The 13,139-nt window shown below is 45.4% G+C and overlaps 1 protein-coding gene across 5 annotated transcripts in view; it reads left to right on the forward strand.

Moving 5' to 3' along the window:
- The window catches only part of TLCD4 (TLC domain containing 4), a 175,728-nt gene extending 165,622 nt beyond the window's left edge, over positions 1 to 10,106 (forward strand). For all 5 annotated transcript variants that reach the window (XM_063939833.1, XM_063939831.1, XM_063939832.1 and 2 more), the window contains 2 exons: positions 455 to 528; positions 8,717 to 10,106. In XM_063939833.1, coding sequence (XP_063795903.1) covers positions 455 to 528; positions 8,717 to 9,032 — 390 coding nt within the window. In that variant the 3' untranslated portion in view covers positions 9,033 to 10,106. The remainder of the gene's footprint in view (positions 1 to 454; positions 529 to 8,716) is intronic.
- The last annotated feature ends 3,033 nt before the right edge of the window (positions 10,107 to 13,139 follow it).

Below are 13,139 nucleotides of genomic sequence, written 5' to 3' on the forward strand. Positions count from 1 at the left end.
CCTCACTTGTCACCAGGTACTGTATATGCTATGCACAAAACACAAAAAAGTGTATTAAGATCATATACATATATATACCTCCTATAGGTTATATATGTATAGGCAGTGAGTACTGATGGAGACATTTTTCATCTGTGTGTTCTTGTTGTGGCATTGAAGGAATAATTAAAAAAAAAGTAACAATGTTCACCCTTGGAGATAATTATTATATAACATTGGAAGTCTTTATAAAGATTTATATGACTCGTATAAAAGCATTTGGCCTATAGCCAGAACATGTCATTGACTTCTAATTAGCCTTATAATTTACAGTTGGGAGAGCATTTATCTCACATGCACTACTCTTTTCAATCTGTGATATAAGCAGGTGGTATAAAGTAGGTGGTAGAAAGAGGGAACACTGTATATTATACGTTTGCAGCATATATTTTTACATCCTTTCTTCACTTTCTAGGGTGAAGGAATGTTGCCATATTTTGGTAATTTCCGTCTCTTAGCCGAATTCTCCACACCCTTTGTCAATCAGCGGTAGGTAGAAACCTTCTTTATATCTAAATGTAATGTACAATTCTTATATCATGCTGTCCTTTGTATTGAGAGGGGATTATTTATGCATCCTGCATCTGCTTTATGTGCCTGATTTATACCTACGCACACCAATTTATAGAAAATGGCATCATTGTGGAGACATGTCTATCTGTCTAAGCCTGGGTACACGCTATGTGATATATCATTAGTACAGCTGACAAATGATATATCGCTAAGTGCATCGGTTTGTGTGTGCAGCCGATATGCCTGTAAACTGCGTTGTTCACAGACATATCACGACGGAACTGCACCATGGCAGATGTCTGCAGGAACTGACAACAATGACATCACAACTGAGCGGGCAAATTTATATGATATCATCCAATTGGCAAGTGTGCATGTTTACCAGATTGGTGAGCGGGACAGTCACAAGTACAAAGTTAATTCTAAGGAGCGGACAGGGGTGTCTGTAGTTGGTTCACTTTGAGAGAGATTAAAATGTAACTTTTATTGCAAGATTAATAAAAAAATGTAGTACCATATACGTATTAAAGTAAAAGGAATGAGAAAACAGAGAAATAAAACAAAGGATATAAATGTGATAGAGAATGAAAAATGTGTATTAAAAATGTATGGGCCTGTGTGTAGTACTGTTTATTAAATACTAGCTGTTCTACCCGTTCTTTGCATGGGAGTTCCTGAGTTTCACGTTTGTAAATATAAATGAGTGTTAAAAATTTGGTAAATCCGATTGTCCGTTTGGGCATTTTCTCTATCGTCCTAGTGGATGCTGGGGTTCCTGAAAGGACCATGGGGAATAGCGGCTCCGCAGGAGACAGGGCACAAAAAGTAAAGCTTTTCCGATCAGGTGGTGTGCACTGGCTCCTCCCCCTATGACCCTCCTCCAGACTCCAGTTAGATTTTTGTGCCCGGCCGAGAAGGGTGCAATCTAGGTGGCTCTCCTAAAGAGCTGCTTAGAGAAAGTTTAGCTAGGTTTTTTATGTTACAGTGATTCCTGCTGGCAACAGGATCACTGCAGCGAGGGACTGAGGGGAGAAGGAGTCAACTCACCTGCGTGCAGGATGGATTGGCTTCTTGGCTACTGGACATCAAGCTCCAGAGGGACGATCACAGGTACAGCCTGGATGGTCACCGGAGCCGCGCCGCCGGCCCCCTTGCAGATGCTGAAGACAGAAGAGGTCCAGAATCGGCGGCTGAAGACTCCTGCAGTCTTCTAAAGGTAGCGCACAGCACTGCAGCTGTGCGCCATTTTCCTCTCAGCACACTTCACACGGCAGTCACTGAGGGTGCAGGGCGCTGGGAGGGGGGCGCCCTGGGAGGCAAAATGAGTACCTATAAAGGCTAAAAATACCTCACATATAGCCCTAGAGGCTATATGGAGATATTTAACCCCTGCCTGATTTCTCAAAATAGCGGGAGACGAGCCCGCCGGAAAAGGGGCGGGGCCTATCTCCTCAGCACACGGCGCCATTTCCTCTCACAGCTCCGCTGGTCAGGACGGCTCCCAGGTCTCTCCCCTGCACTGCACTACAGAAACAGGGTAAAACAGAGAGGGGGGGCAAATTTATGGCGATATTTTTATATAACAAAGCAGCTATAGGGGAGCACTTATTATAAGGCTATCCCTGATATATATATAGCGCTTTTGGTGTGTGCTGGCAAACTCTCCCTCTGTCTCCCCAAAGGGCTAGTGGGTCCTGTCTTCATTAGGAGCATTCCCTGTGTGTCTGCTGTGTGTCGGTACGTGTGTGTCGACATGTATGAGGACGATATTGGTGTGGAGGCGGAGCAATTGCCAAATATGGGGATGTCACCTCCTAGGGGGTCGACACCAGAATGGATGCCTTTATTTATGGAACTACGGGATAGTGTCAACACGCTAAAGCAGTCGTTTGACGACATGAGACGGCCGGACAATCAATTAGTGCCTGTCCAGGCGACTCAAACACCGTCAGGGGCTGTGAAACGCCCTTTGCCTCAGTCGGTCGACACAGACCCAGACACAGGCGATGACTCCAGTGGTGACGGTGACGAATCAACCGTATTTTCCAGTAGGGCCACACGTTATATGATTTTGGCAATGAAGGAGGCGTTACATTTAGCTGATACTACAGGTACCACTAAACAGGGTATTATGTGGGGTATGAAAAAACTACCTATAGTTTTTCCTGAATCAGAAGAACTAAATGACGTGTGTAATGAAGCGTGGGTTGCCCCTGATAAAAAGCTGATAATTTCAAAGAAATTATTGGCATTATACCCTTTCCCGCCAGAGGTTAGGGAGCGCTGGGAAACACCTCCTAGGGTGGACAAGGCGCTAACACGCTTATCTAAACAAGTGGCGTTACCCTCTCCTGAGACGGCCGCACTTAAAGATCCATCAGATAGGAGGATGGAAAATATCCAAAAAAGTATATACACACATGCAGGTGTTATACTACGACCAGCTGTAGCAACTGCCTGGATGGGCAGTGCGGGGGTAGTTTGGTCAGAATCCCTGATTGAAAATATTGATACCCTGGACAGGGACAATATTTTACTGTCGTTAGAACAAATAAAGGATGCATTTCTTTATATGCGTGATGCACAGAGGGATATATGCACACTGGCATCACGGGTAAGTGCTATGTCCATTTCGGCCAGAAGAGCTTTATGGACGCGACAGTGGACAGGCGATGCGGATTCAAAACGGCATATGGAAGTTTTGCCGTATAAGGGGGAGGAGTTATTTGGAGTCGGTCTATCAGATTTGGTGGCCACGGCTACAGCCGGGAAATCCACCTTTCTACCTCAAGTCACTCCCCAACAGAAAAAGGCACCGACTTTTCAACCGCAGCCCTTTCGTTCCTTTAAAAATAAGAGAGCAAAGGGCTATTCATATTTGCCACGAGGCAAAGGTCGAGGGAAGAGACAGCAACACGCAGCTCCTTCCCAGGATCGGAAGCCCTCCCCGGCTTCTACAAAAGCCTCAGCATGACGCTGGGGCTTCTCAAGCGGACTCGGGGACGGTGGGCGGTCGTCTCAAAAATTACAGCGCGCAGTGGGCTCACTCGCAAGTAGATCCCTGGATCCTGCAGATAATATCTCAGGGATACAGGTTGGAATTAGAGACAGATCCACCTCGCCGTTTCCTGAGGTCTGCTTTACCAACGTCCCCCTCCGAAAGGGAGACGGTGTTGGAAGCCATTCACAAGCTGTACTCTCAGCAGGTGATAGTCAAGGTACCTCTTCTGCAACAAGGGAAGGGGTATTATTCCACTCTTTTTGTGGTACCGAAGCCGGATGGCTCGGTAAGGCCTATTCTAAATCTGAAGTCCTTGAACCTGTACATAAAGAAGTTCAAGTTCAAAATGGAGTCACTCAGAGCAGTGATAGCGAACCTGGAAGAGGGGGACTTTATGGTATCCTTGGACATCAAGGATGCGTATCTCCACGTTCCAATTTACCCCTCACACCAGGGGTACCTCAGGTTCGTTGTACAAAACTGTCACTATCAGTTTCAGACGCTGCCGTTCGGATTGTCCACGGCACCTCGGATCTTTACAAAGGTAATGGCCGAGATGATGATTCTTCTTCGAAGAAAAGGCGTATTAATTATCCCATACTTGGACGATCTCCTAATAAGGGCGAGGTCCAGAGAACAGCTAGAGATGGGATTAGCACTGTCTCAAGAAGTGCTAAAACAGCACGGGTGGATTCTGAATATTCCAAAATCCCAGTTAATGCCGACAACTCGTCTGCTGTTCCCAGGGATGATTCTGGACACGGTTCAGAAAAAGGTTTTTCTCCCGGAGGAAAAAGCCAAGGAGTTATCCGAGCTTGTCAGGAACCTCCTAAAACCAGGAAAGGTGTCTGTACATCAATGCACAAGAGTCCTGGGAAAAATGGTGGCTTCTTACGAAGCGATTCCATTCGGCAGATTCCACGCAAGAATTTTCCAAAGGGATCTGTTGGACAAATGGTCAGGGTCGCATCTTCAGATGCACCTACGGATAACCCTGTCTCCAAGGACAAGGGTGTCTCTTCTGTGGTGGTTGCAGAGTGCTCATCTATTGGAGGGCCGCAGATTCGGCATACAGGATTGGATCCTGGTGACCACGGACGCCAGCCTGAGAGGCTGGGGAGCAGTCACACAAGGAAGAAACTTCCAGGGAGTATGGACGAGCCTGGAAACGTCTCTTCACATAAACATTCTGGAACTAAGAGCAATATACAATGCTCTAAACCAGGCAGAACCTCTGCTTCAGGGAAAACCGGTATTGATCCAGTCGGACAACATCACGGCAGTCGCCCATGTGAACAGACAGGGCGGCACAAGAAGCAGGAGGGCAATGGCAGAAGCTGCAAGGATTCTTCGCTGGGCAGAGAATCATGTGATAGCACTGTCAGCAGTGTTCATCCCGGGAGTGGACAACTGGGAAGCAGACTTCCTCAGCAGACACGATCTTCACCCGGGAGAGTGGGGACTTCATCCAGAAGTCTTCCACATGCTGGTAACCCGTTGGGAAAGACCAATGGTGGACATGATGGCGTCTCGCCTCAACAAAAAACTGGACAGGTATTGCGCCAGGTCAAGAGATCCGCAGGCAATAGCTGTGGACGCGCTGGTAACGCCTTGGGTGTACCAGTCGGTGTATGTGTTTCCTCCTCTGCCTCTCATACCAAAAGTATTGAGAATTATACGGCAAAGAGGCGTAAGAACGATACTAGTGGTTCCGGATTGGCCAAGGAGGACTTGGTACCCGGAACTTCAAGAGATGATCACGGAAGATCCGTGGCCTCTACCTCTAAGGAGGGACTTGCTTCAGCAGGGTCCCTGTCTGTTTCAAGACTTACCGCGGCTGCGTTTGACGGCATGGCGGTTGAACGCCGGATCCTAAAGGAAAGAGGCATGCCGGAAGAAGTCATTCCTACTTTGATTAAAGCAAGGAAGGAAGTAACCGTGCAACATTATCACCGAATTTGGCGAAAATATGTTGCGTGGTGCGAAGATCGGAGTGCTCCGACGGAGGAATTTCAACTGGGTCGATTCCTACATTTCCTGCAATCAGGATTGTCAATGGGTCTCAAATTGGGATCTATTAAGGTTCAAATTTCGGCCCTGTCGATTTTCTTTCAAAAAGAATTGGCTTCAGTCCCTGAAGTCCAGACCTTTGTTAAGGGAGTGCTGCATATACAGCCTCCTGTGGTGCCTCCAGTGGCACCGTGGGATCTAAATGTGGTTTTGGACTTCCTAAAATCTCATTGGTTTGAACCACTAAAAAAGGTGGATTTGAAATATCTCACATGGAAAGTGACCATGCTTCTAGCCCTGGCTTCTGCCAGGAGAGTGTCAGAATTGGCAGCTTTATCTTACAAAAGCCCATATCTGATTTTCCATTCGGACAGGGCAGAACTGCGGACTCGTCCGCATTTTCTCCCTAAGGTGGTGTCAGCATTTCATCTGAACCAGCCTATTGTAGTGCCTGCGGCTACAAGTGACTTGGAGGACTCCAAGTTACTGGACGTTGTCAGAGCATTAAAAATATATATTGCAAGGACAGCTGGAGTCAGAAAATCTGACTCGTTGTTTATATTGTATGCACCCAACAAGATGGGTGCTCCTGCGTCTAAGCAGACGATTGCTCGTTGGATCTGTAGCACAATCCAACTTGCACATTCTGTGGCAGGCTTGCCACAGCCTAAATCTGTAAAGGCCCACTCCACAAGGAAGGTGGGCTCATCTTGGGCGGCTGCCCGAGGGGTCTCGGCATTACAACTTTGCCGAGCAGCTACGTGGTCAGGGGAGAACACGTTTGTAAAATTTTACAAATTTGATACTCTGGCTAAGGAGGACCTGGAGTTCTCTCATTCGGTGCTGCAGAGTCATCCGCACTCTCCCGCCCGTTTGGGAGCTTTGGTATAATCCCCATGGTCCTTTCAGGAACCCCAGCATCCACTAGGACGATAGAGAAAATAAGATTTTACTTACCGATAAATCTATTTCTCGGAGTCCGTAGTGGATGCTGGGCGCCCATCCCAAGTGCGGATTATCTGCATAAGTTGTACATAGTTATTGTTAACTAATTCGGGTTATTGTTAAAGGAAGCCATCTTTCAGAGGCTCCGCTGTTATCATACTGTTAACTGGGTTTAGATCACAAGTTGTACGGTGTGATTGGTGTGGCTGGTATGAGTCTTACCCGGGATTCAAAATCCTCCCTTATTGTGTACGCTCGTCCGGGCACAGTACCTAACTGGAGTCTGGAGGAGGGTCATAGGGGGAGGAGCCAGTGCACACCACCTGATCGGAAAAGCTTTACTTTTTGTGCCCTGTCTCCTGCGGAGCCGCTATTCCCCATGGTCCTTTCAGGAACCCCAGCATCCACTACGGACTCCGAGAAATAGATTTATCGGTAAGTAAAATCTTATTATTGTTCACGTAACGCAAGCCACGCATCGGTAATGACGTCATTACATGAACCCCATTTTCATCCCCTTAGAGGAGGTTTATTAAAATTATAATTATGTAGTTTTCCTATTTCCTACCTGCAGACTACCTATGTTAAATTTCAGCTTCCTAACATATCGGGAAGTAAGAGAATTAGTGATCAGTCAGTGCATGTGTCAGTGAGTGAGGGCTTTCTAATTTTTGTAGTTTATTACATTCTACACACACTGGAGGTGCAATCGAAATTTTAATATGATTGTCCATTTGGGCATTATCTTTCCCACAACACAAGCCACGCATTGGTTATGACATCATTATGTCAACACCCTTTTTATCCCCCTAGGGGAGGTTTATTCAAATTCTAGTTATAAAGTTTTCCTATTTCCCACCTGCAGAATACCTATGTTAAATTTCAGCTTCCTAACATATCGGGAAGTGAGAGAATTAGTGATGAGTCAGTCAGTGAGCGAGTGAGTGAAGGCTTTCACATATATATATAGTGTTCACTCTAGGCTGTTTTAGCAGGGCGCCGCGCCCTGCCCAATTTTTTAAAGGCAAAATCCGCCCTGCCCCTTTTGCGGCGCCCTGCTAGAACAGCCGCCCGCTTCCTGCCCTCCCAGCGTGTAAAGATGCCGTGCGCATGCACACGGCATCCATTCACGCTATGGGAGAGAGCTGGGGGAAGCCGAGCACCGACGGAGGTGCTGGGCATGCCCCCAACAGTGACGTCGGCGGCCACAGACGCCCCCTATAGCAACGTCTGTGGGCCGCACCGCCCACTAAAATGACGTTAGCGTGGCCACGCCCCCTAATTTACATGGCCGTGCCCCCGTTTCGGGCGTGCGCCAATATGCCCCCAGAGTCCGGCGCCCTGCCCCATATTAGTCCTAGAAGGAACACTATATATATATTCCCCATCGGGTGGTGGCATGGACCACCACCCAAGTGGGGGAACTAACCGGCGGTTGGGACTGTGACCGCGGGTATTCCAGCTGGTGTCGGGATTCTGGCATCAGTATCCTGATTGCCGGGATCCCGACCGGCGGTCATTTGACTGCCTACGTTATGCACCTAGCTGCATCGAAGACTGTTGGCACTCAAGAAAAAACAAGTAAATAATCAAAGATAATTACAGGATGTCTCCACACAGAAATTAAAAACTAACTATGTACTGCTCATGTGTACTGTCACATGTCTACCATGGTCAGTCATTTAAATTCTGGTGCCTTTCAGAACTGTAGGGCAGATTTATTAAGCTTGGTGAAGTGATAAAGTAGAAGGTGATAAAGTACCAGCCAGTCAGCTTCTAACTGCCATGTCACAGGCTGGGTTTAAAAAATAACAGTTAAGAGCTGATTGGCTGGTATCACCTTCCACTTTATCACTTCACCAGGCTTAATAAATCTGCCCCTGTGTTCTCAATGCACCCTGCTGGTGCAGTGAGGTTCAACTTGAACTCATAGATGTGCAGAGCAGCATTTGACCAGCATCAAGCAGGGTTCCTATTAATTTGCTGTATACTGATACTTAAGACATGAGCAATGCATAGTTATTTTTTAACTTTAACATTCAGAAATCCTCTAATTTATTTTATGTAAATTTCCTTTAAAGAAACTATTTGAACATATGTTAATGTCCCAGCAGATTATAGTGTGATTCTTTAGATGTTTCTGTTGTTTTTAATTATCCATCAGATCTGTAAAGCATTATATTTGTTACATTTGTTGAATTTTCGCAGGTGGTTCTTTGAAGTTTTGGGATACCCCAAGCATACTCTGCCTAACATGTTAAATGGAGTCCTGATGACCGTCGTCTTCTTCATTGTCAGAATAGCAGTCATACCCACTTACTATGGGCGTGTCTTCTCCACCTTTGGGACGGAGGCATTTCACAGACTGGGTCTAGGTGCACAGTGTGCCTGGATAATCTCCAGCATCTCCCTGGATATAATGAACGTCATGTGGATGATGAAAATTACAAAGGGATGCTACAAAGTCCTCTATCACACTGATGGGATATTGACCAAAACGCAGAAAAATGGGAAAGCTGAATAGAAGTAACATATTTTCTTGTGTCTTCCATCCATCAACCCGCATGTCTCTTTATTTTCCCTCTGACATAAAATGCATTTTAATTTAATGAACTTCCATTATTACCTCTTTGTAATGTCCATCTTGTACCCTGAGCTTCCACTAACTCACTAGTCCAAGAGTGAGAGAAGATTTTTTTCCGTTTAGATATTCCAGGTTGTTAATCAGCAGCAAGCTTTAGGTCTGATTTACTAAGCATCCTGTAATACTGGTATGCTGATATAAGGATACAGGTCTTTTTAAAAGAGCGACAGGAAACACATCGCCCATTTGACAGATCTTCTTGGCTTGGCTTTATTAAACAAAGCAAGTTTCATATTCAGCTAGCAGAATTAACTAAAATGAATGCCCAAAAGAGTGAATATTTACCTCCTGTGCTTGCAGATCATTGGAAAGGAATTGGTGGGTAGAACTAAAGGGACCTTCTATCCTTGAATACAGAGAGATGCTTAAGTCATACTTGACAACTCTACCGGAATGTCTGTGAGACTCCAGAACTTCTGTCAAGACCCACAGAGAAGAGTTGGGCACTTCCTAGTGAAATAGGTTGGATGAGTGGCAATATGACACAATTCTCAGTGAAACGCATCATCATAGCCCCTGTATGTGAGGCCTCAATTTGCAACATGAGGGCAGGGCCAAATGACCCCATTGACCACCTCTCACCTCCACAGTGACCACCTTCACCGCTCTTCTGTGGAAGTGTCCTGGAGGGGATTTTAATAATATTGACAAGTATGCCTTAATCAAAAATAATTGGATGCAGTAGTTTTTTAGTAGGGTCACAGTGTAGGCACCACTTTGCTCAGACATATTCCTAGTGCTAACCTCACAAATGTTCCATGGATCTCACTTCTTTCCATTTATACTGACAGTATTAAAGTCATGTCTAGAACCTGTTCTATGGTTCCCATGGGCCCTTCACCCACATTTAGTCAATTTCACCATTGTAAGAGCATTACACAGCGCATGTCAGGCATATGTTATCCACATACAGTGGGGCAAAAAAGTATTTGGACAGCAACCGATTGTGCAAGTTGACCCACTTAAAAAGATGAGAGAGGTCTGTAATTTCCATCATAGGTACACTTCAACTGTGAGAGACAGAATCTGAAAAAAATGAACAGGAAATCACATTGTATGATTTTTAAACAATTTACTTGTATATTATTGTGGACACCTACCAAGCAGCAAGATTTCTGGCTGTCACAGACCTATTACTTCTTCTTTAAGCTCTTTTATCCTCCACTCGTTACCTGTATTAATGGCACCTGTTTGAACTGGTTATCTGTATAAAAGACACCTGTCCACTCCCTCAAACAGTCAGACTGCTACCTCTCCACCATGGCCAAGACCAGAGAGCTGTCTAAGGACACCAGGGACAAAACTGTAGAGCTGCACAAGGCTGGGATGAGCTACTTGACAATAGGCAAGCAGCTTGGTGAGAAGAGATCAACTGTTGACGCAATTATTAAAACTGGAAGAAATACAAGATCACTGACAATCTCCCTCGACCTGGGGCTCCATGTAAGATCTCACCTCGTGGGGCATCAATGATCTTGAGAACGGTGAGGAATCAGCCCAGAACTACACGGGAGGACCTGTTCAATGACCTCAAGAGAGCTGGGATCACAGTCACAAAGGTTACCATTAGTAACACACTACGTCGTCATGGATTGAAATCCTGCAGCACCCGAAAGGTCCCCCTGCTTAAGCCAGCACATGTCCAGGCCCGTCTAAAGTTTGCCAGTGACCATCTGGATGATCCAGAGGAGGATTGGGAGAATGTAATGTGGTCAGATGAGAGCAAAATCTAACTTTTTAGTATAAACGCCACTCGCCGTGTTTGGAGGGAGAAGAATGATGAATGGCATCCCAAGAACACCATACCCATTGTGAAGCATGGGGGTGGAAACATCATGCTTTGGGGCTGCTTTTCTGCAAAGGGGACAGGACGACTGATCTGTATTAAGGAGAGGATGAATGGGGCCATGTATCGTGAGATTTTGGGCAAAAACCTCCTTCCCTCAGTAAGGGCATTGGAGATGGGTCTTCCAGCATGACAATGACCCCAAACACACCGCCCGGGCAACTAAGGAGTGGCTCCGTAAGAAGCATTTCAAGGTCCTGGAGTGGCCTAGCCAGTTTCCAGACCTCAACCCAATAGAAAATCTGTGGAGGGAGTTGAAAGTCCGTGTTGCCCGGTGACAGCCCCAAAACATGACAGATTTAGAGAAGATCTGCATGGAAGAGTGGTCCAAAATACCTGCTACAGTGTGTGCAAACCTGGTCAAGAACTACAGGAAACGTTTGACCCCTGTAATTGCCAACCGAGGTTATATTACAAAGTATTGAGTTAAACTTTTTGATTATTCCAAATATTTATTTTCCACAAGAATATACAAATAAATTGTTTAAAAATCATACAATGTGATTTCCTAGGTTTTTTTTTCAGATTCTGTCTCTCACAGTTGAAGTGTACCTATGATGGAAATTACAGACCTCTCTTACCTTTTTAAGTAGGTCAACTTGCACAATCGGTGGCTGTCCAAATACTTTTTTGCCCCACTGTATGCAGTGATTCTTGACGTGGTTAAAAAATAATTTCACAATCTTTTCATGGAACTATTTGTCCTCTCACAAAATGCTCTAAATCTGAGACACTTGATGGCAGACACGGGCAGAAAAGAGATCCCCTGACTAGGATTGCTCAATCTGGCCACACACGTAGCAATGTCATTTCTCCACCTTTTATTAGTAAAATCTAATATCTCATCTAATATGGTCACATCATAAAAAATGCTGTGTGGGACCTTTATTCTTGTTATACGGTGCCCAGTGTTCAGGGCATGGATATATCTCTTTGTTAATAGTGTTTCTCTTTTCTACCCAACAGAATTGGGAATGTTAGTTCTGTGATAGATACGCCTTGCTTGCCACTGCCTAATACCATGCACTAACACAGTGGTTCTCAAACTCAGTCCTCAGGACCCCACACAGTGCATGTTTTGCAGGTAACCCAGCAGGTGCACAGGTGTATTAATGAATCACTGACACATTTTAAAAGGTCCACAGGTGGAGTTAATTATGTCACTTGTGATTCTGTGAGGAGACCTGCAAAACATGCACCGTGTGGGGTCCTGAGGACCGAGTTTGAGAACCTGTGCACTAACAACTATCAGACACAGAATTGCTGCAGTTGAATGTGATCCAATACCCATTTTGGTAAACTAAATAGGCAGGCACCATATTTTTTGGGACATTTGTAGGCACAGCACATAGTATGGCATTGGGGCTGATGCAGAGTGTGTTCTATGCTGGTTTGCTTTCATTTGCTCTTAGCATGTTCATAGAACTACCGAAACAAACTTTGATGGCAGATAAGAACCACTTGGCCCATTTAGTCTGCCCATCAACATACGCACACTTGTTGAGAGTAACCAACCAGTATATTTTTGGATTGTGGGTGTAAACCGTAGTACACAGAGAAAACCCACACAAACAGGGGAGAATATACAAAACTCCACACAGTTAGGGCCATGGTGGGAATCGAACCCATGCCCTCAGTGCTGTGAGGCAGTAATGCTGACCATTAAACCATCTGTAGTGTCATAAAGCAAAACACACATGTGCATCTGCAGACTTGCACTCATCTCACACAACTCAGTATGACTGGAAGAGCGGCACAGGGCAGGGTGGGGTATTGCAGGACAAGTGCAGTAAAGACATGTTTATGCAAGCCAGAACTTTTTGGGCCCCATAGCAACATTTTGAAGGGGCCCCCATCCAAATGCTTCTAGAGAGACACTTCTCTGCAGCAGTTGTTAATTTTATGCCTGATAATAGTGCCCTAGGTCATTTTCTGAACCATAGTAGAGCCTTATTTAATGTTATGCCCCATAGTAGTGCCCTAGTTTCTTTTATGAATCGTAGTAGTGCTTAACTTCACCCTATGTCACATTTCATAGCTGCCAGTGCACATTATGCTGCAAAGTACTCCGAATTCACATTATGATATATAGTACTCCCCGTTCATATTGTGCCTCATTACAGTGCCCCGGTTCATATTAT

This window comes from Pseudophryne corroboree, chromosome 9 (assembly GCF_028390025.1).
Source record: "Pseudophryne corroboree isolate aPseCor3 chromosome 9, aPseCor3.hap2, whole genome shotgun sequence".
Lineage (NCBI taxonomy): Eukaryota > Metazoa > Chordata > Amphibia > Anura > Myobatrachidae > Pseudophryne > Pseudophryne corroboree.